The sequence below is a fragment of the Neoarius graeffei genome, chromosome 16, assembly GCF_027579695.1.
Source record: "Neoarius graeffei isolate fNeoGra1 chromosome 16, fNeoGra1.pri, whole genome shotgun sequence".
NCBI lineage: Eukaryota > Metazoa > Chordata > Actinopteri > Siluriformes > Ariidae > Neoarius > Neoarius graeffei.
The window spans coordinates 31,567,182-31,594,127 of record NC_083584.1 but is presented as its reverse complement, the minus strand read 5'-3'; the positions used below and the strand labels follow the sequence as shown (position 1 = coordinate 31,594,127).

Sequence of the window (26,946 nt, the reverse complement as noted above, 5' to 3'; positions counted from 1 at the left end):
TCAGTTCTGATTGTTTTGTTTGAAAGAACTAGTCCTTTTGCACAACACTTGGTCATTGTTTTGTCAAATTTTTGCTAACGAACTGTTAATTAGGTCACTGTAACAACTTTCTAACTTGTGGGAAACAGAGGAACTGGAAACAGGCTTCAGAACAGGTGTGTTCTTTTTATTTGTCGCTTTTCAGTGGCAACTAACACACACACAAACACACACATGGGGTGACACAGCTAGCTCTCTCTCTCTCTCTCTCGTCCCTGACTGTCTGAAAGACACACAGGTTAATAGACGGCCAGTAATTTGACACAGGTGCACCTCATCACGTTACCCGCTGTTTCAACCTGCCTCCTCGCCGTTCACAGCTGACGCTCGACCACGCCCCCGCTGCCACAGTCAACTTCACGAATTTTGGGACTTCTCAATAGAATTGTATCTCCTCTGGCAGTTCTCACCCGATTCCAGTTCTGATCGATGTTTTGGGTAGATCTTCCCTCCGGGAACAAAACTTGGCTGTTTGTTTGTTGAGTTTTCTTGTTGTAAACAATTTCAAATCAAATCAAGTTTATTTGTATAGCACTTTTAACAATAAACATTGTCGCAAAGCAGCTTTACAGAATTTGAACGACTTAAAACATGAGCTAATTTTATCCCTAATCTATCCCCAATGAGCAAGCCTGTGGCGACGGTGGCAAGGAAAAACTCCCTCAGACGACATGAGGAAGAAACCTCGAGAGGAACCAGACTCAAAAGGGAACCCATCCTCATTTGGGCAACAACAGACAGCCTGACTATAATATTAACAGTTTTAACAGGTATAACCCTCAACTGTCCTCATGGGGCCGTCCTTCACAGGAGCGGTGCGATAAAACTCCGACCAGACACAGGGCACCAGGATGGACCAAGCAGGTCCGAGGGGCAGAAGAGGCCAGCATCTCAATCCCAGGATCAACATGTAACTCAGAGGGACAGGATGGGGGGGGGAAGAGAGAGAGAAAGAAAACACGTTGTTTACACGTTGTTGTAAAATTTGTTTACAACTTTGTTTATTTTCAGTTAAATCATGTCTCCTCCCTCAGTTCTCAGTGGATTTCGGAGGTTTCAATGGATTCTCAATGGTTGTATTTGAAAGAACTCGACCTTCTGCACAAAACATGGTCATTGTATTGTCAGTTTTTTGCGAACAAATTAGTAATGAGGTCGACTTAGCACATTTTCTTCTGACTAGAATTGTATCTCCTCTCTCATTTATCATGTGAATTCAGTTCTGATGGATGTTTTGGGTAGATCTTTCCTTGGGGAGCAAAATTTAGTCCTTTGTTGATTTTCCTGTTGTACGCAATTTGTCGTGGAGGTTGGTTCTCTCACACATCATCACATTTCAGTTCTGTTTGATGTTTTGGCTGTTATGGTTGTTTATTCATCTCTAAATTCTCTCAGAAAGCCACTCCACAGTCTCCCAGCCTTTCTCCTTTGTCGCCTTTAAGTGTCTGCACCTAAATCATCACTGACAGTAGTTAAGCAGGCGAGCATCCGGTTCCCTTTGCCTATTTGCCTGCGTGTCAGACGACGCTTAAGACGGCGGGAGGCTGCAGTCTGTTCTGGTTGAGTCTGGTATTACTCACAGCTTTCATGCCATGTATGGAGGGGGGATAACCAGCGTCAATGCTGATGAAGCAGCGGCTCAGCATCAGCAGTGGAGAAACGCTTCCCAATCCCTCCGTTCGTCTCACTCCGTCTCACTTTGTATTTCACGCTAACGAGAGGAGACTAACCAGTCAAAGGGCAGACAGCCGTGGCTGTCCCAGCTATAAACGATCTCTGTGCATACAGTATATGCATACGTGTGAGGATGTGGCATCCCCTCAGTTCCTGGCAGCCCCAAGTTAGTTAGTGTCGCCGGGGCATGGTGACCTGGCTGAGACGAGCACGCTGACCTGGAGTGTAACGCAGCACACACTGCCATTTAAAGCAGAACACAAACAGCCTCTCAGATGTGCCACGGTGGAGCTCGCTAGCATGCCAACAGTAGTTATATCTGCAGAGAGCACAACAGTCACCTGGGATCATGGTAAAGGAGTGACTGATGAGTGATGAAGTGACGCAGCGATGCTTTTTCTGATTTCAGAGCCCAGATTCTCGCTCTACGCACACACCAGTAAGGACTCAGCAGTACACACGCGCATCATTTGGTCATGTGACTGGAGCCTGGATAATAAGTATTTCGTGACAGCTAGTCGGGATAAGAAGGTGAGCGACAGTTTTATGTAGAGATGCACACTACAGCTGCTCAATATATTTTCTTCATCAGCATCACAATATTGGCGTTTACAATACTTATATCAAGAAGCGTGTGAGATACAGGTGAATGCTGTAAGAAATCGTAATCTGTTGGTGTTTTGTGAGCATTTTGGCCATCTCTGAGCTTCCAGGTTAGTTTTCTGGCAGCGTCTTTGATCAAGTGTGGCATTAGTATGGGGGGATATAATGATATAAATCCAAATATGAATATTATCACACAGTAGGATTCTCTGATATCAAATCTTTACTTGAGATCCATGGTTCAATTTAGCAAGTATCTGTTTGGATGTTCATTTTTCTTTTTGTCCTTCAGAAATTTTTTATATATAAAATATCTTAAATATTATGGAATTGTTGTTTTGATAATAATAATAATAATAATAATAATAATAATAATAATAATTATTATTATTATTATTATTATTAATTAATCTTTATTGAGGATGCTAACGTCACAGTGATTTACAGAAGGGTCCTCAAAAATATACATAAATGAAAAACTATAAAAGCGATACAATATAAACAAATGTTGCCAGGCAATACAGACCTCGCCCAGTCGCACTTATGATGAATATGAAGGAAGATATCGTGAAAAAAAAAAAATAGGTACCCTATGGGTACACGGGGCTACTGCTTATAATTAAAACTGTTTTCTGATACCATGTCCATACAGTAAATATAGCATATATATTTATTCTATGAGGCAGTAGCCACAAAAATGAACAATTTAAAAATCACAGAAATAAAATATACCATTTGTCTGTACTTTTATATTATTCTACTCTTACCTCTTACAGTTTAAGAAACTGAAACCTCCGAACCGAGGCTGACATACATGCTGTCACCATGACCCAAACTCTTATTTCCCGGAAATGGCCCGGCGCTAGAGCTCAGTGGAACGCACTTTCCCTCTGTAATAAGCATAAACGTGTCTGAAAGCAATTTCTTTAGTCCATTTATTTCAAATGGTGAACCAAATTGTATACACTCACCAGCCATTTTAATCGGAACACATGTATGCGCAGTGTGTGATCTTTACACTTGCATTCTTACAGCACGATGACGTAGTGGCTAGCACCTCTATATGAGGCAGTAGACACAACAAAAACTATTTTGACCTTTTTGGTGACCTTTTGATGACCCTCATAATGTTGGAGGTTCTATTTGAGACCAATGCCCATCTATCCTGAAAGTTTCATGAAGATTGATCCAGCTGTTTTCCCATAATATCGTTTACGAAAAAACAAAGAAACCCAACCAAAAACAATACCTCACTCTGCTTACTCCATAGCGGGCGAGGTAAATATGAAAAACACACAAGTTAGCAGAGTGGTTTACATCAACCCACGAAATAAAGTTTAACTGTGAATAAAAGTAAGGAACATAAGTCCGACCAATCAAGTGAGCAGATTAGAGAGCAGTGAAGAAAAAATTTCTGCAACTAAAGTACAGTAAGCTAAAAAGGATTAACTTAGATTTCAAGGGTTAATGAAAATCACTAAAAATAATGCATATGAGAAGTAAGTAAGGGTTTTTTTTTAATAAAGAGAGAGACTATTTCAGCAAAACATACTAGAAAACTACTTTGCAAAGGCCTTTTTTTTTTTAAACTTTCTTAATGATGTCACTTCCCTCAAGGACTTATCGAACTTGTTCCAATCATCTACAGCAAAATGTGTAGATGTCCACGAGCCCCAGTTTCTATTGGCTGCTGTTTTTCGGAGGTTACTGTTAAATCTAGTGTTATAGTTGTGATGCAAGTTGTGATAACAATATACATTGTTATGCATTTGTTTTTCATTTTATTTTTACTTTATTTCATTTTATTTACCTCGTCCGCGACGGATTCAGCGGGGTGAGGTATTGTAATCAGTGCGGGTTGTTTTTGTTTTGTTTGTGTGTCTGTCTGTTAACAGTCTAGCGTCCAGGTGGTTGCACTGACTGATTGATTTCAGATTTTCAGGGTAGGTGGGCAATGGTCCGTAGAGTACCTGATTTAAATTTTGGGGGTAATCGGGTCAAAGTGTAGGTCACTGGAAAGGTCAACCTTTCGGTTGAAATAACATATTTTCCATTATAACTAAAAAAAAAAGTTGCCGATAGACAAATGTTTACTATTATGAGCATATAGGAACTCCTATATGGCCTTTCATTTGGCACCATGATCTTTGACCTTGAGTGGCCTTGAAAGGTCAAACTCAAGGTCACGGATTTTTAGAGGGCTGTGACTTGAAAACGGTTGATGGTAGACAGATATTTACCATTATCAACTTATAGGAAGTGCCATATGGGCTTTCATTTGCCACCATGACCTTTGACCTTGAATGATTTTGAAATGTCAAACTCAAGATCACGGATTTTCATAGGACTATAACCTGACAGCTCATGGTTGAGAAATATTACTATTATCAAAATATAGGTATAAAATAAGTGCTGCCAGGCGAGGTTTGTTTTGCCTGGCAACACTTGTTTATGAATATTTTGTTTCATTTTTGCTATAATACTGGCACGATCAAATTGACGCAAGCCAAACTTTAACCGTGGAGCATCACAGGTTCATCAGTTTATTCTTATTTATGACAAACCATATCCTGTGTGTTTTTATTTATTTAAAACCTGTGATTAATCTACATGCCTGCTTATGGTGGTAGGTGATAATGTGGGGTCACCGTGGCTCTGGAGATCCAGTTGGCATGAACGACAGTGCAGTTATTCCCTGTTCATCCATTCTGGATGTGGGAGATTCGGCCACCGCTGTGGCTATCTGCCCTTTCCTTCTCTCTGACCAAAGGTAAGCCACTGCATTCACCAAACTCCACTAACCGAAGACAATTATTTTTCAATCGATGTGTCATTATCATTAGCTTAAAGATGCTGTCTGTTTCATTTAATCAGCTCGATACTGGTGCACGTTTACTCTCACAAGTGACACCAAAGCAGATGTTCTGCCCCACCGTGTGAGACACTGCAGGGTTTTAATGATTTATAAATAATGCCGAGTCTGTATAAACACACCACTGTATTTATTAAGATTTATTTATGTTTTTTAAACAAAAACAAAAATCTGTAGTGTTTTTAGAAAATTTGTTGCATTTCACCTACATGTACATAAAGGTATAGAACACCTGCATTTAGGCCCTTCATGGCAACTGAAATATACCTACAACCCCGATTCCAAAAAAGTTGGGACAAAGTACAAATTGTAAATAAAAACGGAATGCAATGATGTGGAAGTTTCAAAATTCCATATTTTATTCAGAATAGAACATAGATGACATATCAAATGTTTAAACTGAGAAAATGTATCATTTAAAGAGAAAAATTTGGTGATTTTAAATTTCATGACAACAACACGTCTCAAAAAAGTTGGGACAAGGCCATGTTTACCACTGTGAGACATCCCCTTTTCTCTTTACAACAGTCTGTAAACGTCTGGGGACTGAGGAGACAAGTTGCTCAAGTTTAGGGATAGGAATGTTAACCCATTCTTGTCTAATGTAGGATTCTAGTTGCTCAACTGTCTTAGGTCTTTTTTGTCGTATCTTCCGTTTTATGATGCGCCAAATGTTTTCTATGGGTGAAAGATCTGGACTGCAGGCTGGCCAGTTCAGTACCCGGACCCTTCTTCTACACAGCCATGATGCTGTAATTGATGCAGTATGTGGTTTGGCATTGTCATGTTGGAAAATGCAAGGTCTTCCCCGAAAGAGACGTCGTCTGGATGGGAGCATATGTTGCTCTAGAACCTGGATATACCTTTCAGCATTGATGGTGTCTTTCCAGATGTGTAAGCTGCCCATGCCACACGCACTAATGCAACCCCATACCATCAGAGATGCAGGCTTCTGAACTGAGCGCTGATAACAACTTGGGTCGTCCTTCTCCTCTTTAGTCCGAATGACACGGCGTCCCTGATTTCCATAAAGAACTTCAAATTCTGATTCGTCTGACCACAGAAGAGTTTTCCCACTTTGCCACAGTCAGTCCATTTTAAATGAGCCTTGGCCCAGAGAAGACGTCTGCGCTTCTGGATCATGTTTAGATACGGCTTCTTCTTTGAACTATAGAGTTTTAGCTGGCAACGGCGGATGGCACGGTGAATTGTGTTCACAGATAATGTTCTCTGGAAATATTCCTGAGCCCATTTTGTGATTTCCAATACAGAAGCATGCCTGTATGTGATGCAGTGCCGTCTAAGGGCCCGAAGATCACGGGCACCCAGTATGGTTTTCCGGCCTTGACCCTTACGCACAGAGATTCTTCCAGATTCTCTGAATCTTTTGATGATATTATGCACTGTAGATGATGATATGTTCAAACTCTTTGCAATTTTACACTGTCGAACTCTTTTCTGATATTGCTCCACTATTTGTCGGCGCAGAATTAGGGGGATTGGTGATCCTCTTCCCATCTTTACTTCTGAGAGCCGCTGCCACTCCAAGATGCTCTTTTTATACCCAGTCATGTTAATGACCTATTGCCAATTGACCTAATGAGTTGCAATTTGGTCCTCCAGCTGTTCCTTTTTTGTAACTTTCACTTTTCCAGCCTCTTATTGCCCCTGTCCCAACTTTTTTGAGATGTGTTGCTGTCATGAAATTTCAAATGAGCCAATATTTGGCATGAAATTTCAAAATGTCTCACTTTCGACATTTGATATGTTGTCTATGTTCTATTGTGAATACAATATCCGTTTTTGAGATTTGTAAATTATTGCATTCCGTTTTTATTTACAATTTGTACGTTATCCCAACTTTTTTGGAATCGGGGTTGTACATAAACATTTTATAAAGGCTTAATTCAGCAGTGTCACCTGTCCTAAAGTCTGCATTTAGTTATTTAGTTATTAAGTTGACATTATACCTGAGGCATCCTACAGGCTAATGTGGACATAAGGCTCTGTTATTGGCGCTCTGCATACTTGACTACATTAGATTGGAGAAAACCGTATAACTCGGCTTATTCTCATAGATCAAAATCACGTAATGGTGATGTCTAGCTATGGAAGTAACGTTTAGTGAACACTTTCACTACTTGTTGCAGTTACACCATCATGAAAAGGTTATGTATATTTCTCTGACCCTAATTTTGTTGCAGCCAACATAGTGAAATTGAGATATTTCTACTGTATAAAGGATATTTGGTCACCCTCAGAAGTGAAAAAGAAAAAACAAACAAATAAAAAAAAAATGGCATTTGAACATTGCATTCCAGCTTCACTGAAAGACTCGAACATACTGATTACCTAAAGATGGACAAAGTACCCAACTTCATTACTTAAAGGCCCGGTCCCACTGGCCGATGGACACAAAACGTATGCAAAAAGGACACAGCGGACGAGCAAAATTTCGGGGGTGGCTCTATCCGTTTTCATCCGCTCCAGAAATGGACAAAATTGGCGAAAATTTGCGAAAACAGAACGGAAAAGAACGGACGTGGGTAGTATATAGCGGGGATGTTAAACGCATGTTCATAGGAAGCCTAGCGGATGGAAGTGGATGACCGCTCCGAAGGGGTTACCGGTGATAACTGAGAAGCGGACGCATAGCGGATGAAGGGGATGCATCACGTACGCCTAACGGAAACAAAGGGGATGTTGCGCGGATGTATATCGGATGCAGACTGTTCACTGCGCTAGGTGTCCTTCTACATACTCTAGACATACTCCAGACATCCTAAATATACGAGATACATCCCAGATATAAACGCTTTGTCCGTTTTGAATACTTTATATACGAGATGCATACGCTTACATCCTTTCTATTTCCGTGCTACTAACGATGAATAGACGTTTCATGTACCTTATCTTTCCTCCCTCTTTCCGTTTTCAGCTGCAGCGGATGTGAGTTGCGAGGATGCCCAGAGAATGCAGAGAGGATACAGCAGACGTTTAACGGATGATAACGGACATAGAACGTTTGTTGCTCGGATATGTCGCGGATTTACATCGTACACGGCGGAAAGTTCATCCGTTCTAAAAGTTTTGTGCAGCTCAAAACTTTTTGCGCGGATGAAATCACAGTGGACGGATGCTCGATGGATAGAGTGTATGAAGCACGTATGCAATGAGTACACAACGGATGCATAGCATTTTCCAACAGATGGCAAAGATTTTTTTACGTTTTACATCCTCTTTGCATCCGTAAGTGCAGTGGGACCGGGCCTTTAAGGAGATATGCAGAATCTTTATTTTTAAAAAAATTTCTGAGTGGATAGTATCTACATCCCTGACTCTTGTATGCTGCATAATTGGGAATAAAAAATATATTTTTGGGGAGAAAATCAACTGCAAAGTTGGCATTCGAGCTGCCCTGCTGAGCCAGCCAGCCCTGAGTGCGTGACGTAACATCACAGCGGTAACCGGATTTAAGGCCAAGGCCTTTGACAGCTATAGACCAAAGCCAGACTCGGCAGGCGAGAGTGGTTGCAATGGCCTTTTCGTTCGGATTTATTGGAGATTCTTCGGATTCCTCAGATAGTAATACATCTGACTGTGATAGTCCTGAAATTGGAGTGTGTGTACATGCTACTGCTATACATGTAGAACCATATCAGTTCGAACTAACAGAGACTCTGATCGTAACATGTCGGCCACAGAGGCCCCCACCTTACGAAATAAAGCTAGAGAACAAAGCTGTCTAAATTGAACTGACAGTCTCATGTGACTCTCATTAAAACAGGATAGGTGTTATAACTTATGCAACATGCATGCATTTTCACTGATAAAACGTAAAAGGCTAATTAAATAATCAGATGAACTGAGACAATCACATTCTGAAGCAAATTAAATAATCTTATACCGGTAACTTAAACACACAATACAAGTTACATGTATTAATTTAAATGCAGGGAAACAACGAGTGTTGTTGTGATGTAACCAAACGAGAGTTGCATCTTACCCGTCTGTGTTCTTGCTTCTTGAAGGCCGATCTTGTCACCAAGGAGCCAGCACTCCTCAACAGATCAGAGGTCTCATACGAGTATTCAGTAAAATGAGCAGAGGAGAGACCACTTCGTAGGTGCCCAACGGGCCCATGAATTTCTCGCAAAACGAGTCCAAATCTTTGCAGTTTGAACATTTTTGGACCATGAATGCAACATAAATCCACCTTCTGTCGTGTTGCTGCACCCACCAGCAACACATCTACGTGGCATGACGATAAATTAGCTCAAAATGGAGGATCGGAGTTGCAGTCAGCTCTGTGTTTTAGTATAGCGGAAATGGCAATGAGACTGATAGCTTTACTGCGGTGACGTCACGGATGCCAAGGTCATTCACTCAGACCGCTACCTATATGAATCATTTTAATCATAAAAATTACTATATTCGATTTATTGTTAACGCTTAAAACTATTTCTATGCCATTCTTGAGGTCTCAAGGCGTTTATAAACAAAAAGTGAGGCCATGGCTCTGCGTATCTCCTTTAAGTCAAAGTACAGATCCCACTGATTCACTTGTATCGGAGAAACATTTGAAGTTGTCCAGCCAAATTTTTACTTAAGTCAAAGTACTGAAGTACTTGCTTTTAAAAATACTTAAGTATTAAAAGTACATTTTCTGTCAATGCATTGTTGTATTATTGCCACAACACTTAGAATACCGAATTGCCTCTGAAGCAGCCTACTGGGTTTACTGACCAGCTTGTAGAACGTGTAGCACTGAAACTCCTCCTGACATGCTAGCAAACTCTTTTCAAACTCAAAATCATATTGGGTAGTTAATGTTACTAAAAAAGAAAGATGTCTACATTCTGTTTATTTGGTAAGATTATGCTAAAATATATTTCTGAAAGGACTTTAGACAAATTAACGTTATTCATGTTAGTGTAACTCCGTTTTTACATGCTAACTAGCAGTGTTAATGTTAGCCGTGGACAAGGCAATGGCAACTTGGTGGGCAAATCCATTGAAAGTCGTTTGACTAGCCAGACTGCATAGCTTTTGCAACATTATCGCTAGTTCTAAAAGCACAGACAACTTCATTGCAAGCTTTCTCTTGAAATAAAACGTTTACATCCCTCAATATGCTTCCGCAGGTTGGACGGCGAGTTTTTGTAGGCCGTGATGTGGTTCGTTTTTGGCAGACAAAGCAAACGTTTAAAACGAAACGAATCTTTAATCCTTTCAGAAAACTGAAACACGGGTCCTAGGTATGGCCATGGGTGCGTACATTCCCTAGAAGAACCGCCTCCTTCTATTCTGCCATCAACTGAACAAACGTGTCAAATAATGCTGCGAAGAAATCACTGAACTTGATCTTGTACAGTCTATGGATGTGACGTGACCCTAGTGATTACTGATAGTCTGTCTCAGTGTCACCTGCGGAAAAAAACAATCACATTTTAGAAAAGAAAAGAAAAAACCATCCACTTTCAAAGCTGCTTTATAGTAACAAGTAACGAGGGCCTTGATAGAAATGTAGTGGAGTAAAAAGTACGATATTTGTCTTTCAAATGTAGTGAAGTTAAAGTCATAAGTTTCCAACAAAAATAATACTCAAAGTACAGATACTCAAAGTGTACTTTACAGTACTCGAGTAAATGTACTTCGTTACTGTCCACCTCTGAAAAGCAGCTGCTATGTATCGTTTTGATTTGCATGCAATTTAACGTCTCATCTCATCTCATTATCTGTAGCCGCTTTATCCTGTTCTACAGGGTCGCAGGCAAGCTGGAGCCTATCCCAGCTGACTACGGGCGAAAGGCGGGGTACACCCTGGACAAGTCGCCAGGTCATCACAGGGCTGACACATAGACACAGACAACCATTCACACTCACATTCACACCTACGCTCAATTTAGAGTCACCAGTTAACCTAACCTGCATGTCTTTGGACTGTGGGGGAAACCGGAGCACCCGGAGGAAACCCACGCGGACACGGGGAGAACATGCAAACTCCACACAGAAAGGCCCTCGCCGGCCACGGGGCTCGAACCCGGACCTTCTTGCTGTGAGGCGACAGCGTTAACCACTACACCACCGTGCCGCCCGCAATTTAACATGTAATAAATAAAGTAAAAAATGAATCAATATGACCACTCACTTTATCAAAGGTTTAAAAAAAAAAAAAAAAAAAGTCATAAGAATCATCTGGAACTTGACTCAGTGAATCACTGTTTGTGCTTGCATCAGTGCTGAGATAATCACTGACTCTGTGCGTTTTGATTTGTGATTTTTTTTTTTTTTTTTTTAACATTATCATTCAAACATTACACCTTTTATCCACCGCCACCTCTGCTTTGAAATCTACCGTGTGTAGGTAATTCTGTTATTGATTTCTGTGTCCGTGTTGCTGTGGCACATTTCTGAAAATATTATCAAAGCATGACGTTCAGTGTGTGAGGAAAGGACACTGCTGTATGTGCAATTCAGACATTTTTAGCAGAATGAGTGTTTTTCCTCACATGGTCTTTGCAGATTTTCTCATGGTTTCATTCCTCCCTGTGTAGCTACCTCATAGCAGTGGGTTTGGAGAGTGGACGGATCATTCTGTATAAATGGACTCCAGTGGATGATGTGTCTTCAGGATCAGACTGGAGCAGGTGTGCTGAAAGCGATGTCTCGTATCCTTTCTTTTATGCAGTACTCGGGACGCAAACATACTGAGGACCACGAGGTGGCTAGCACTTTTCACACAGTCTCTTTGATCTGAGAAGTTGCGTTTTTCTCTGATCTGATAACAAGTCTGGTTCTGGCTGAACTAATAACCTCGTTCTCATACAGCCATGGACTTCAAACCAACTGTCGGCTGTAAGTTTTGGTCCAGTGACGATTACTAACGGAGCTGAGGAAAGAGTGTTTCAGTATTGGATTCTCTTTGAGAGCGCTCATTTGGTCTCATTTTTTTTTTTCCTCTTTCACTCACACACTTTGACACTTCACTAAGGTATCTACTGCTGGTGGAGATGGAGTGGACAGTAGAAAGCATCTGCTGTATGTTAGGCACTGATTCAGGAAAAGAGATGCAGATTTAAAAACATTGCACTCACATGTGGACCAAAATAACGAGTCCAAGAGCTCAGGTACAGTAGGAGAGGGTCTGAAGCTCAGCAAGGTGACAATACTTAGAATATGATTCATGTGAATCGACTTAAGTGAACCATAAAATATGTACTTTATTATTATTATTATTATTATTATTATTATTATTATTATACCCCTGCTCCAGGGTGTGTGTGTGTGTGTGTGGGGTTATACTGGTTTACCTCTGTCCGTCCATCCGCATTTGGGGTTCTATACCGTGTATACCATTTTCAGGTCTGTCGCACATCGACTTCCTGTTTACCGACTGAATGTATTTACGAAACATATAGCATGGATTTACAAAATTTTCGTAACGCTTTTCTCAGCAACTATAAATCCCAACTGCTTGATATTTGGTACCGAGCTTCAGCTTGGGGTTCTGTACCGTGTATACCGTTTTCAGGTCTGTCGCACATCGACTTCCTGTTTACCGACTGAATGTATTTGCGAAACACATAGCGTGAATTTACAAAATTTTCGTAACGCTTTTCTCAGCAACTACAAATCACAACTGCTTGATATTTGGTACCGAGCTTCAGCTTGGGGTTCTGTACCGTGTATACCGTTTTCAGGTCTGTCGCACATCGACTTCCTGTTTACCGACTGAATGTATTTGCGAAACATATAGCGTGAATTTACAAAATTTTCGTAACGCTTTTCTCAGCAACTACAAATCACAACTGCTTGATATTTGGTACCGAGCTTCAGCTTGGGCTTCTGTACTGTGTATACCGTTTTCAGGTCTGTCGCACATCAACTTCCTGTTTACTGACTGAATGTATTTATGAAACATATAGGGTGGATTTTGACGCTGTTTCAAGAAGCAAAATGCGATTTCAAAATGGCAGTTTACCAGGATGCTATTTGAAATCCCTGGGGAGAGACACTGCTCTTTACTTACTTGTTTAAGGGTTAATTATTTGTTGAAGTCAACATTCATTATAAGTGTCCTATTCCTTCGATTGCTTGCTTTCTGATACAAGCGAGAGCGGGGGGGATATGTAAGTGAGCAGTCGCTCACAATTTATCTTGTATAATGTATGGATTGCATACAGATTTTTTTTTTTTGATTTGCAATCTAATAAACTGACTTTTAACTAAAATGAGTGCCAGAAGACAGAGCTGGAATTCACAAGTGTTTGAGGCTGAAGAACAGGAAAATGCCTCAAAATGATTTGAACTGATTATTTATTTTGCCGTTATTTAGCCCTGGCTCTGTTCTGTTATTATTTCTACTCACACTTGCAAAAGGTTTGTTTCAGTTTTGCATTATTTTTCTCCGGTGAACTCAGATTTTTTTTTTTTTAGAGAGGTGTTTGTCTGGTTTCCTCAGCAAAATGACTTTCAAAAAAAAAAAAAAGTTTGTTTTCTGGCGTGCTGAAAGTTGCTGACCCATTGCTATAGCAATCCAGGAGAGACCTAAAGAAAAGATTTTTTGCTATTTTTAGTTAAAGCACCAGCTGGATGCAATGCAAATAAATTTCGACTGGCAGTAAAGCCGATTCTCTGAAGGGGAAAAGGACGTGGGATGGAAAAGATGCTTGTTTGCTTTATGCCAGTTTACCTAGGTGAACTTTGACCTGTAAATTCATGAGCCTTAGTCTTTTATTAATCGGTTGATTTTAAATAAATATTTTAGTAAGTAATACATTATATAATATAAATAAAATGAGAAATTATTATAGTATAAATATGCAACTTATACTTGTAGTAATTAGAGAAAATTAATAATAATAATAATAATAATAATAATAATAATAATGTGTTGCCAGGCAAAACAAACCTCACCCGGTAGCACTTATTTTAGTGTCATAACAACTGATTCAATCTCACAAATGAAAACTCGTCCCAAGTCTCCCCGCTCTCCCCTACCGATGTTAGTACAGAACCGAATGAAGTGAAGCTTATCCCTGAAGATCCTCTCACTCCGTCAGTGTTTGTCTGACTCGCTTATGGTGTTACATCTGTCTTATTTCGTTTCAAGTTCTGATTAGTTCCGAAGTTTACCAAGAAATAGAACAGGTAATCGAACTTGATCAGAATAATTGCTGATTGGTTACAAATGCTGTCCTAAATCACTCATTCATTCACTACACCCTACTCACTATATAGGGAATTACTATATAGAGGACTATATAGTGAGCTCATTGATTAAATGATAAAACTTCTTTGCTGTGGCCTTTTTTCTTTGCTGCGGCACTACTTTTCGTGAGGTGTTGTGAGATACTTTGAGTGCACTATATAGGGTGTAATAATGTTCAAGTGAGTAAGAAGTGATTTGGGACACATTCGGGACACTGGGACACCATTTGCACCAAAAACGATTATGACTTTTTTGGTGACCTTGACCGGATGGCCCTCAAAATGTTGGAGGTTCTATTTGAGGCCAGTGCCCATCTATCCTGAAAGTTTCATAAAGATTGATCCAGCCGTTTTCCCATAATGTTGCTTACAAAAAAAAAAAAATAAAGAAACCCCACCGAAAACAATACCTCGCCCCCTGGTGGACTCCATCCCAGGCAAGGTGGTCATAATAAGGGCGGCATAGTGGTGTAGTGGTTAGCACTGTTGCCTCACAGCAGGAAGGTTGTGGGTTCGAGCCCAGTGGCTGACTTTAGAGAGGTGTTTGTCTGGTTTGCTCAACAAAATGATGTTCAAAACAAAAATAAAAGTTTTCTGGTGTACTGAAAGTTGTTGTGCCAAGGTGCCGACATCTAAAGGTTGCGGTAGCACTGACCATTTTTGACCCATTGCTATAGCAATCCAAGAGAGACCTAAAAAAAAAAGATTTTTGCTCTTTTTAGTTAAAGCAGCATTCGGATGCAATACAAATAAATGTCGACTGGCAGTAAAGCCGATTCTCTGAAGGGGAAAAGGACGTGGGATGGAAAAGATGCTTGTTTGCTTTATGCCAGTTTACCTAGGTGAACTTTGACCTGTAAATTCATGAGCCTTAGTCTTTTATTAATCGGTTGATTTTAAATAAATATTTTAGTAAGTAATACATTATATAATATAAATAAAATGAGAAATTATTATAGTATAAATATGCAACTTATACTTGTAGTAATTAGAGAAAATTAATAATAATAATAATAATAATAATAATAATGTGTTGCCAGGCAAAACAAACCTCACCCGGTAGCACTTATTTTAGTGTCATAACAACTGATTCAATCTCACAAATGAAAACTCGTCCCAAGTCTCCCCGCTCTCCCCTACCGATGTTAGTACAGAACCGAATGAAGTGAAGCTTATCCCTGAAGATCCTCTCACTCCGTCAGTGTTTGTCTGACTCGCTTATGGTGTTACATCTGTCTTATTTCGTTTCAAGTTCTGATTAGTTCCGAAGTTTACCAAGAAATAGAACAGGTAATCGAACTTGATCAGAATAATTGCTGATTGGTTACAAATGCTGTCCTAAATCACTCATTCATTCACTACACCCTACTCACTATATAGGGAATTACTATATAGAGGACTATATAGTGAGCTCATTGATTAAATGATAAAACTTCTTTGCTGTGGCCTTTTTTCTTTGCTGCGGCACTACTTTTCGTGAGGTGTTGTGAGATACTTTGAGTGCACTATATAGGGTGTAATAATGTTCAAGTGAGTAAGAAGTGATTTGGGACACATTCGGGACACTGGGACACCATTTGCACCAAAAACGATTATGACTTTTTTGGTGACCTTGACCGGATGGCCCTCAAAATGTTGGAGGTTCTATTTGAGACCAGTGCCCATCTATCCTGAAAGTTTCATAAAGATTGATCCAGCCGTTTTCCCATAATGTTGCTTACAAAAAAAAAATAAAGAAACCCCACCGAAAACAATACCTCGCCCCCTGGTGGACTCCATCCCAGGCAAGGTGGTCATAATAAGGGCGGCATAGTGGTGTAGTGGTTAGCACTGTTGCCTCACAGCAGGAAGGTTGTGGGTTCGAGCCCAGTGGCTGACTTTTTAGAGAGGTGTTTGTCTGGTTTGCTCAACAAAATGATGTTCAAAACAAAAATAAAAGTTTTCTGGTGTACTGAAAGTTGTTGTGCCAAGGTGCCGACATCTAAAGGTTGCAGTAGCACTGACCATTTTTGACCCATTGCTATAGCAATCCAAGAGAGACCTAAAAAAAAAAGATTTTTGCTCTTTTTAGTTAAAGCAGCATTCGGATGCAATACAAATAAATGTCGACTGGCAGTAAAGCCGATTCTCTGAAGGGGAAAAGGACGTGGGATGGAAAAGATGCTTGTTTGCTTTATGCCAGTTTACCTAGGTGAACTTTGAGCTATAAATTCATAAACCTTGGTCTTGTGAGCCAGTAAAAAACAAGATGGAGATCTCTTTGGTTATTAAAATAAATGAAGATGCGTATTTAAAAAGAAGTGCTCACACCTGATTTTTGCCTCACTGTTGTCTTGTTGTTGCTCGGTACAAGGATGCGGTCATTTTATATCAGCCGTCTTATCTACAGACATACACTAGGGTTTATGATGTCAAGTTCTGTTTGTTTGTTTTTCTAGTTGCCTGCTAGAATGTTCTTGTTAGAAGTGTTTTCTTGTAAGGTAATGCTCTGATAGTGTATGAAACGGAATCAGATCAAACCGATTTCAATTCAGACTCTGGGAAACTGAATAATAGCTGAGGAAGCAGTCTGAAGTGCCGGTGGTCATGCTGTGTGTTCTACAGCACTCGGCGTTTTCTCACTTGTCCCCCGGCTGTGAATTGCCTCTTAAACACTGATCACAGCTCTTTTGCTCCCCTCCAGTTTGGTGATAACAGGCTGCACCTGAGGGTAATGAGTTTTTCTTGCTTGGGTGACATTTTTAAACATGCACAATGGAAAATTAAAATGGATTTACAGAACACGTGTGTGTGTGTGCGTGTGAGAGAGAGAGAGAACATGTTTGTGTATACAAGAAGAATAGAAGAGGCAGAGGAACACCATTGGTTTGAAATGAGAAAAATGGAAAGGCTGATCCAGGCAAAGGCAAGAGAGAGAGAAGATGATGTGTGTCTTCCCCCCCCCCCCCCCCCCCCCCCCCCCCCAGCTCCAGTTTTCCTTGACTTCTGTCGTGTCTGCAGTCAAAGTCATACACTGGTGGTGAAGAGGCTGCGCTGGAGGCCCCGAATCTGTCAGCAGGATGAGAGGGAAGGCTTCAACAAGAACCACCAAAGCACCTCTGTCCAGTTAGCCAGCGCTGGAGCTGACCACACTGTCAAAATCTTCAACATCAACACACTGACACTGTAGCAGTCTCTCACCTCGTGGTCCACTCAGACCCTTCACCATCTACACACTTCAGTCCGTAGGGTGTGCATCTGACCCGAATCTGATATGTGTGGACGGCTCTTAAGAAGCGTCACTTAATTAATACACAAGATGGATATTTGTACTATTACACTATTGTGCTATTTATCTGAGAAACGCCTCTGAAGTTTGTGTTGTAATAAATGATTCTTTTCTAATGAAACTAAAAATATCGAGTGTGTCGTGTCATTACAGGGAGCAGGCTGCTGCATTTTCCCTGTTCATCTGCTTTTAACATGGCTCCCCCCCACCGAACCATTGGTACCAAGAGTTTGTTTCAAGAATCGAATCTCTAGTCCACATGAGAGAGATGTTCTGAAGTCATGCTTCAAGTCAACACCAGTCTCAGAGCTGATATTGCTTGATCTTGTTGTGTTGCTTTTAGGACTTTAATCCTCAGGCCACATATGATAGGATTTAGATTCTTCAGGCAACCATTAAATATTTTATGATCCCACTGAGTCTGCTACGATATGATGCAATTCTGATTTTGATTAACAAGGCAATAATGCGATTTAATTTAGTAGCTTCTGATTGATATGTGACCAATTTTGTGCACTAGTGGTGAACTGTTACTATTAGATCTGGGACTTCAGCTCAGCTAAACCTTAGCCAGACACACCAAAAAAAAGCAACAGGGCAAAGGATATTGCAAGGGATTAGCAACAGGCTGCCAGATTGTGCCGTTGTGTGTACAACCCCGATTCCAAAAAAGTTGGGACAAAGTACAAATTGTAAATAAAACCAGAATGCAATAATTTACAAATCTCAAAAACTGATATTGTATTCACAATAGAACATAGACAACATATCAAATGTCGAAAGTGAGACATTTTGAAATTTCATGCCAAATATTGGCTCATTTGAAATTTCACGACAGCAACACATCTCAAAAAAGTTGGGACAGGGGCAATAAGAGGCTGGAAAAGTTAAAGGTACAAAAAAGGAACAGCTGGAGGACCAAATTGCAACTCATTAGGTCAATTGGCAATAGGTCATTAACATGACTGGGTATAAAAAGAGCATCTTGGAGTGACAGCGGCTCTCAGAAGTAAAGATGGGAAGAGGATCACCAATCCCCCTAATTCTGCGCCGACAAATAGTGGAGCAATATCAGAAAGGAGTTCGACAGTGTAAAATTGCAAAGAGTTTGAACATATCATCATCTACAGTGCATAATATCATCAAAAGATTCAGAGAATCTGGAAGAATCTCTGTGCGTAAGGGTCAAGGCCGGAAAACCATACCGGGTGCCCGTGATCTTCGGGCCCTTAGACGGCACTGCATGACATACAGGCATGCTTCTGTATTGGAAATCACAAAATGGGCTCAGGAATATTTCCAGAGAACATTATCTGTGAACACAATTCACCGTGCCATCCACCGTTGCCAGCTAAAACTCTATAGTTCAAAGAAGAAGCCGTATCTAAACATGATCCAGAAGCGCAGACGTCTTCTCTGGGCCAAGGCTCATTTAAAATGAGCTGTGGCAAAGTGGAAAACTGTTCTGTGGTCAGACGAATCAAAATTTGAAGTTCTTGATGGAAATCAGGGACGCCATGTCATTCGGACTAAAGAGGAGAAGGACGACCCAAGTTGTTATCAGCGCTCAGTTCAGAAGCCTGCATCTCTGATGGTATGGGGTTGCATTAGTGCATGTGGCATGGGCAGCTTACACATCTGGAAAGACACAATCAATGCTGAAAGGTATATCCAGGTTCTAGAGCAACATATGCTCCCATCCAGACGACGTCTCTTTCAGGGAAGACCTTGCATTTTCCAACATGACAATGCCAAACCACATACTGCATCAATTACAGCATCATGGCTGCATAGAAGAAGGGTCCGGGTACTGAACTGGCCAGCCTGCAGTCCCATAGAATACATTTGGCGCATCATAAAACGGAAGATACGACAAAAAAGACCTAAGACAGTTGAGCAACTAGAATCCTACAGTCGTGTTTAAAATAATAGCAGTGTGTTTAAAAACGTGAGTAAAGCTCAAAATCCTTATAATAGTTTTTATTTCCATGCATTGGGAACACTGCACATTATATTCTACATCAAAACATGAAGAAAAATGTATCAATGTTTTAATTACTTTACAGAAAATGAAGAAAGATGAATTTTGGGCAGTTCAAAAAAATAGCAGTGTCTGCATTTTTCATTACAAATTCAAATATTGACTGTATAAACTGAAAAAATCTTTAGGATTTAGCATTCCTGTGAATCACTAAACTAATATTTAGTTGTATAACCACGGTTTCTGAGAACTGCTTCACATCTGTGTTGCATGGAGTCGACCAACTTCTGGCACCTGTGAACAGGTATTCCAGCCCAGGATGATTTGACAACATTCCACAATTCCTCTGCATTTCTTGGTTTTGCCTCAGAAACAGCATTTTTGATGTCACCCCACAAGTTTTCTGTCGGCTTAAGGTCCGGGGATTGGGCTGGCCACTCCATGACTTTAATTTTGTTGGTCTGGAACCAAGATGCTGCTCGCTTACTGGTGTGTTTGGGGTCGTTGTCTTTTTGAAACACCCATTTCACGGGCATTTCCTCTTCAGCATAAGGCAACATGACCTCTTCAAGTATTTTGATATATGCAAACTGATCCATGATCCCTGGTATGCGATAATAGGCCCGACACCATCGTAAGAGAAACATCCCCATATCATGATGCTTGCACCACCATGCTTCACTGTCTTCAGAGTGTACTGTGGCTTGAATTCACTGTCTGGGGGTCGTCTGACAAACTGTCTGTGGCCCTTGGACCCAAAAAGAACAATCTTACTTTCATCAGTCCACAAAATGTTTCTCCATTTCTCTTTAGGCCAGTCGATGTGTTCTTTGGCAAATTGTATCCTTTTCAGCACGTCTTTTTTTTAACAGTCGGACTTTGCGGGGGCTTCTTGCCGATAGATTAGCTTCACACAGGCGTCTTCTAATTGTCACAGTACTCACAGGTAACTTCAGACTGTCTTTCATCACCCTGGAGCTGATCATTGGCTGAGTCTTTGCTATTCTGGCTATTCTTCGATCCATTCGAATGGTAGTCTTCCATTTTCTTCCACGTCTCTCTGGTTTTGCTGTCCATTTTAAAGCACTGGAGATCATTTTAGCCCAGCAGCCTATCATTTTCTGCACTTCTTTAAGCGTTTTCCCCTCTCCAATCAACATTTTAATCAAAACACGCTGTTCTTCTGAACAATGTCTGGAACGACCCATTTTTCTCAGGTTTTCAGAGAGAAATGGATGTACAACACGTGCTGGCTTCATCCTTAAATTAGTGCCACCTGACTGACACCTGTTTTTTCACAGACTGAATGATCTCACTAATTGAACTCCACACTGCTATTATTTTGAACACGCCCCTTTCACTTAATTATTCAATTACACAGACTCAGGAGCATGCATATCATGAATGTTGGGTCTGTTGGTTTTCTACGACTTTACTACACCTACTGGTAAATTATTTGCCATGTAGTAATATAATTTCTACCAAAAGCAGTGATTGATCTGGTTAGTCATGTTGGACTCCTATTATTTTGAACACAACTGTACATTAGACAAGAATGGGTTAACATTCCTATCCCTGAACTTGAGCAACTTGTCTCCTCAGTCCCCAGACGTTTACAGACTGTTGTAAAGAGAAAAGGGGATGTCTCACAGTGGTAAACATGGCCTTGTCCCAACTTTTTTGAGATGTGTTGTTGTCATGAAATTTAAAATCACCTAATTTTTCTCTTTAAATGATACATTTTCTCAGTTTAAACATTTGATATGTCATCTATGTTCTATTCTGAATAAAATATGGAATTAGCCTGTGCTACTTGCTCTTGATGGCACTGATTTGACTGCTTTATTAGCATTCGCTAACACTACTGATGAACGCTACACCAGCTGGAAGGTTACGTCACTGCTGCGCTGACTTGCAGTTAAGCTCGCGCTGGCCTTCGAGGAGGCCGAGGGTGATAAATTTTTGGTCCCTCCCACTATAAATCAAAATCTGACTGGTTAATTCATTTGTCACTTCATATATAATCATACACTGCCATGGCCTTCTGTCCCAGCAATGAAGTCCTAACCAGTGAGTGAGCCAGCTCTAAACTCTTCTCAAACAACAAACAAACAAAAAAATCTCATTGGATAACTCTAGTTTAATGTTTTCAAGACAGTAACCCTTTCATTTCTGAAGCAAATTTGATAGAAAATGAAGCCAAAGTAGAATTACAAGAGAATAATTATAATGAAAGAAATTAAATATAACATTTGAAATGCTGATACAGTTAGGTCCATAAATATTTTGACAGAGGCAACATTTTTCTAATTTTGGTTCTGTACATTACGACAATTAATTGTGAACAAAACAATTCAGATGCAGTTGAAGTTCAGACTTTCAGCTTTAATTCAGTGGGTTGAACAAAATGATTGCATAAAAATGTGACGAACTAAAGCATTTCTTTAAAACACAATCCCTTCATTTCAGGGGCTCAAAAGTAATTGGACAAATTAAATAATTGTAAATAAAATGTTCATTTCTAATACTTGGTTGAAAACCCTTTGTTGGCAATGACTGCCTGAAGTCTTGAACTCATGGACATCACCAGACGCTGTGTTTCCTCCTTTTTAATGCTCTGCCAGGCCTTTACTGCACCGGTTTTCAGTTGCTGTCTGTTTGTGGGCCTTTCTGTCTGAAGTTTAGTCTTTAACAAGTGAAATGCATGCTCAATTGGGTTGAGATCAGGTGACTGACTTGGCCATTCAAGAATATTCCACTTCTTTGCTTTAATAAACTCCTGGGTTGCTTTGGCTTTATGTTTTGGGTCATTGTCCATCTGTATTATGAAACGCTGACCAATCAGTTTGGCTGGATTTGTGCACACAGTATGTCTCTGAATACCTCAGAATTCATCCGGCTGCTTCTGTCCTGTGTCACATCATCAATAAACACTAGTGACCCAGTGCCACTGGCAGCCATGCATGCCCAAGCCATCACACTGCCTCCGCCGTGTTTTACAGATGATGTGGTATGCTTTGGATCATGAGCTGTACCACGCCTTCGCCATACTTTTTTCTTTCCATCATTCTGGTAGAGGTTGAGCTTGGTTTCATCTGTCCAAAGAATGTTCTTCCAGAACTGTGCTGGCTTTTTTAGCAAAGTCCAATCTAGCCTTTTTATTCTTGAGGCTTATGAGTGGCTTGCACCGTGCTGTGAACCCTCTGTATTTACTTTCATGCAGTCTTCTCTTTATGGTAGATTTGGATATTGATACACCTACCTCCTGGAGAGTGTTGTTCACTTGGTTGGCTGTTGTGAAGGGGTTTCTCTTCACCATGGAAATTATTCTGCAATCATCCACCACTGTTGTCATCTGTGAGTGTCCAGGTCTTTTTGCATTGATGAGTTCACCAGTGCTTGCTTTCTTTCTTTCTTTCTTTCTTTCTTTCTTTCTTTCTTTCTTTCTTTCTTTCTTTCTCAGGATGTACCAAACTGTAGAGTTTGCCACTCCTAATATTGTAGCAATTTCTCGGATGGGTTTTTTCTGTTTTCGCAGCTTAAGGATGGCTTGTTTCACCTGCATGGAGAGCTCCTTTGACCGCATGTTTTCTTCACAGCAAAATCTTCCAAATGCAAGCACCACACCTCAAATCAACTCCAGGCCTTTTATCTGCTTAATTGAGAATGACATAACGAAGGAATTTCCCACACCTGCCCATGAAATAGCCTTTGAGTCAATTGTCCAATTACTTTTGGTCCCTTTAAAAACAGGGTGGCACATGTTAAGGAGCTGAAACTCCTAAACCCTTCATCCAATTTTAATGTGGATACCCTCAAATGAAAGCTGAAAGTCTGGACTTTACGTCCATGTCCATTATATAACTATAACTTGAATATGTTTCAGTAAACAGGTAAAAAAACAAAATTTGGGTCAGTGTCCAAATATATATGGACCTAACTGTATGTTTGGACCTTCTCTGAAGGTCTAGAAGGCCCTGACGGTTCCCCTGTGTTGTGCAGAATCTGAAGAAGGAATTAACCTACTGTTAATTCATAAATGATGATGCATAGAAGGACTATGTAAAGTATTAGAGTTATGGGCAAATCAACTTGCGAAGGCTATTTTACATCAGTTTAAAATATGAATTTTTTTGCACGCGTCAGTTTTTTGAGAATAATCAGTTATCAATCATGATTGGATTGTGACAAGATTTATTTTAATCATTGCCTTTTAAATTGTTATATCAATCCAAATTGTCTGATCATTACAGCCCTAGTCACTTCCTGTTTTTTGTTTGTCTTTTTGTTTAGTTTTTTTTCTTCTACAATTTGATCTTGCTAATTCCTGCCCACTGACTAGCTCCTCTCTGCTATCACATGAGGGTGGAGAAGCAAGTGCTTCCTCTGAAACGCATGAAGCCAACCTTCACATCTTTCCAAACTGCTGCTCATGCTGTGTCACAGGTCAGTGTATCTCACACACAGGACAGGAAAGAGCTATCTGCCCTGCTCCGCTCTGCATGCATGAGCTCACAGACACATGTACAGCATTAGTACACACGCAGCAAAGAGAAACGCAACTCTGTGTACAGTTTTTCATTATACACTGATGTGCCAGATTATTACATGCTAGATAGATACACAGTACCAGCCAAAAATTTGGATGCACCTTCTAATTCAATGGCTTTTCTTTATTTTTATTAATTAAGTCACTTCCAGTCTTAAACTAATGATGGATGTCGTTTCTCTTTACTTGCAGGTAGTTGAGCGGTTCTTGATTATAATATGGATTACTGCAGTTGCGGAATAGGCCTATTTACTGTATTTTTATTATTTACTATTTACTGTTTTGGTCTCAAACACATTAAAGTGCCATTCCACCATTGGATGTATTCTTTGGCATAAAATACAATATATTTTATGACAACATGACTAGACAGAGAAATCTTTTAGCTTCAAAATGATATATCAAACATAATTTTTTGACAACAACAAGTATATTAATTTTGCAACCAAAGTCACCTACCCTTTTAATTTCCGCGCGGTAGTGAAACGTGATGTCATCGGCAGGTTCCCCTTCTTGTGTACCACGTGTCGGTCTATTTTTAGACCAGGAAACCCCCAAAGTGAGAGTCATTTCTTCTCGTATATGGGGGCCAAAAAAATTGCGAAAAATTTTGAGTTAATCTTTCAGTTAGCTAGATTTATTGGTGGTATTTTTATCGCGTTCTATCCGCCATTGCTGATAATATGTGCCACGTCACACGTCACGTGGTACACAAGAAGGGGAACCTGCTGATGACATCACGCGCGGAAATTAAAAGGGTAGGTGACTTTGGTCGCAAAATTAATATACTTGTCGTCAAAAAGTTATGTTTGATATATCATTTTGAAGCTAAAAGATTTCTCTATCTAGTGATACCATTTATATATGTTGTCAAAATATATTGTATTTTATGCCAAAGAATACATCCAATGGTGGAATGGCACTTTAAGAAGCCAGAAATTGTACTAATTAACTTTTGACGAGGCACCTGTTAATTGAAAAGCATTCCGGGTGACGACCTCATGAAGCTGGTTAAGATAATGCCAATAGTGTGCAAAGACTCATCAAGGTAAACGCTGGCTACTTTCAAGGATCTAAAATATGAGACACTTCGTCTTTAACACTTTTTGTTTACCACATAATCCCATATACAGTATGTTCCGTATGTTATTTCATAGTTTTGATGTCTTCAGTGTTGTTCTGAGTAGAACTTGTTTAGGAAGCTGAAACCTGTGAGTGTGTTCCTGTTCTCGAGAATAAGTCAGGCCTCCAGTGTAGCTCAGGACTTGATGTGTTCGTACCATATAGGGCTTTGGGCCTCTGAGCCCTCAGTCTAGTGCTTTAGATGTTAAATATTTGACGGTTTGATGGATCAGGCAGGGCAGCTCTGACAAGAAATCTTTGCACTCGTTCTCTGTCCACCGTGTCAGCCATGGGGCCCTCACACCGTTAATTATTTACCACCCACAATGTACAGAGAGGCTCTGGACTGATTCAACTCCTCATTTCACTGTGTTTCTCTGTGTGTGTGTGTGTGTGTGTGTGTGTGTGTGTGTGTGTGTGTGTTTCAATAATAATAATAATGTGATGTATTTATTATTGTTAATCGATTAATTAAATTTTATTAAAGTTTATTGAAATAATATAATGAAATAATGCAAACATTATTATTATAGTAAAATATGCAGCTTATAATTATAGTAGTAATGACAGAAAATTATATATTAATAAGGGTGGTACGGTGGTGTAGTGGTTAGCACTGTTGCGTCACAGCAAGAAGGTTCTGAGTTCAAGCCCAGTGGCTGACGGGGGCCTTTCTGTGTGGAGTTTGCATGTTCTCCCCGTGTCCGCGTGGGTTTCCTCCGGGTGCTCTGGTTTCCCCCACAGTCCAAAGACATGCAGGTTAGGTTAACTGGTGACTCTAAATTACCCATAGGTGTGTGAGTGCACAGAAAGGAACTGGCCACCCTACTGGTGCAGTTCGGTCCAAGTCAACCAAGCATAGTTTGCCTCAAGCCCAGATTGGGTTTGGCAGTGACGATGATAATAATTTGTGTACTATACAGAATAAAAACACACAACTTACAATAATAGAAATGATACAGGATTATATAATAGCATCATTCTTCTTAAATTATTGTGTAATTATAACAGTATAAATAATATTCTATCCACATTCACTGGGTATGAGCAATCATGCGCTCTGATTGGTTACTCTACTACGAGGATATCGGCTCATATACTGTGAGTAGAGACAAGCAAAATGGCAGAGCGTGTTGCTGAACCAACCAAGGACGAAATAAAAACTACTCAGAAACAAAAACCCAAAAGATAAAAAAAAGCAACAAAATATGGAATGAAAGTGTTTGATGGTAAGAACGTATCTTTTTTTATTTTTCAAGAATTATTATTGTATTTTTCATAAATTGCTACTGTCATTTCGTCGGTTTGTTTACATTCTTCATCTTAAAGCATTAAAATTATGCATGTATGCAATTTGTCACGTGTCCAATAAGCGGAAACGATTTTGTCAGATGTGTTGTATAAATTTTTTATTTATCGAATTTGCAAAAAATAAAAAAGCTGTTTCTCAAAATCCAGTGAATGTGGATAGAATAAAAGAGTTATTCCACTCGATCTCGTCATACATGGTTTATAGTCGGCTATCAGCTCATGTACGACTCGATTTCGTGGAATAACTGTTAAATATTCAAACATACTCAACATCGGTGTTATGGTCATTAATTTTATGATCACCGTTCCTTTCA

At 40.0% G+C, this 26,946-nt stretch overlaps 1 protein-coding gene across 2 annotated transcripts in view; it reads left to right on the top strand.

Moving 5' to 3' along the window:
• Positions 1–17,797, top strand: part of elp2 (elongator acetyltransferase complex subunit 2) — a 98,075-nt gene extending 80,278 nt beyond the window's left edge. Inside the window, exons 19-22 of one of the 2 annotated variants that reach the window (XM_060942778.1) lie at positions 2,123–2,244; positions 4,947–5,086; positions 11,746–11,859; positions 17,402–17,797. In XM_060942778.1, the coding sequence (XP_060798761.1) occupies positions 2,123–2,244; positions 4,947–5,086; positions 11,746–11,859; positions 17,402–17,570 (545 nt within the window). In that variant the 3' untranslated portion in view covers positions 17,571–17,797. Of the gene's footprint in view, positions 1–2,122; positions 2,245–4,946; positions 5,087–8,126; positions 10,965–11,745; positions 11,860–17,401 lie in introns of those variants that run through there. The other variant, XM_060942779.1, reaches the window with a different exon arrangement.
• Positions 17,798–26,946: the final 9,149 nt, after the last annotated feature.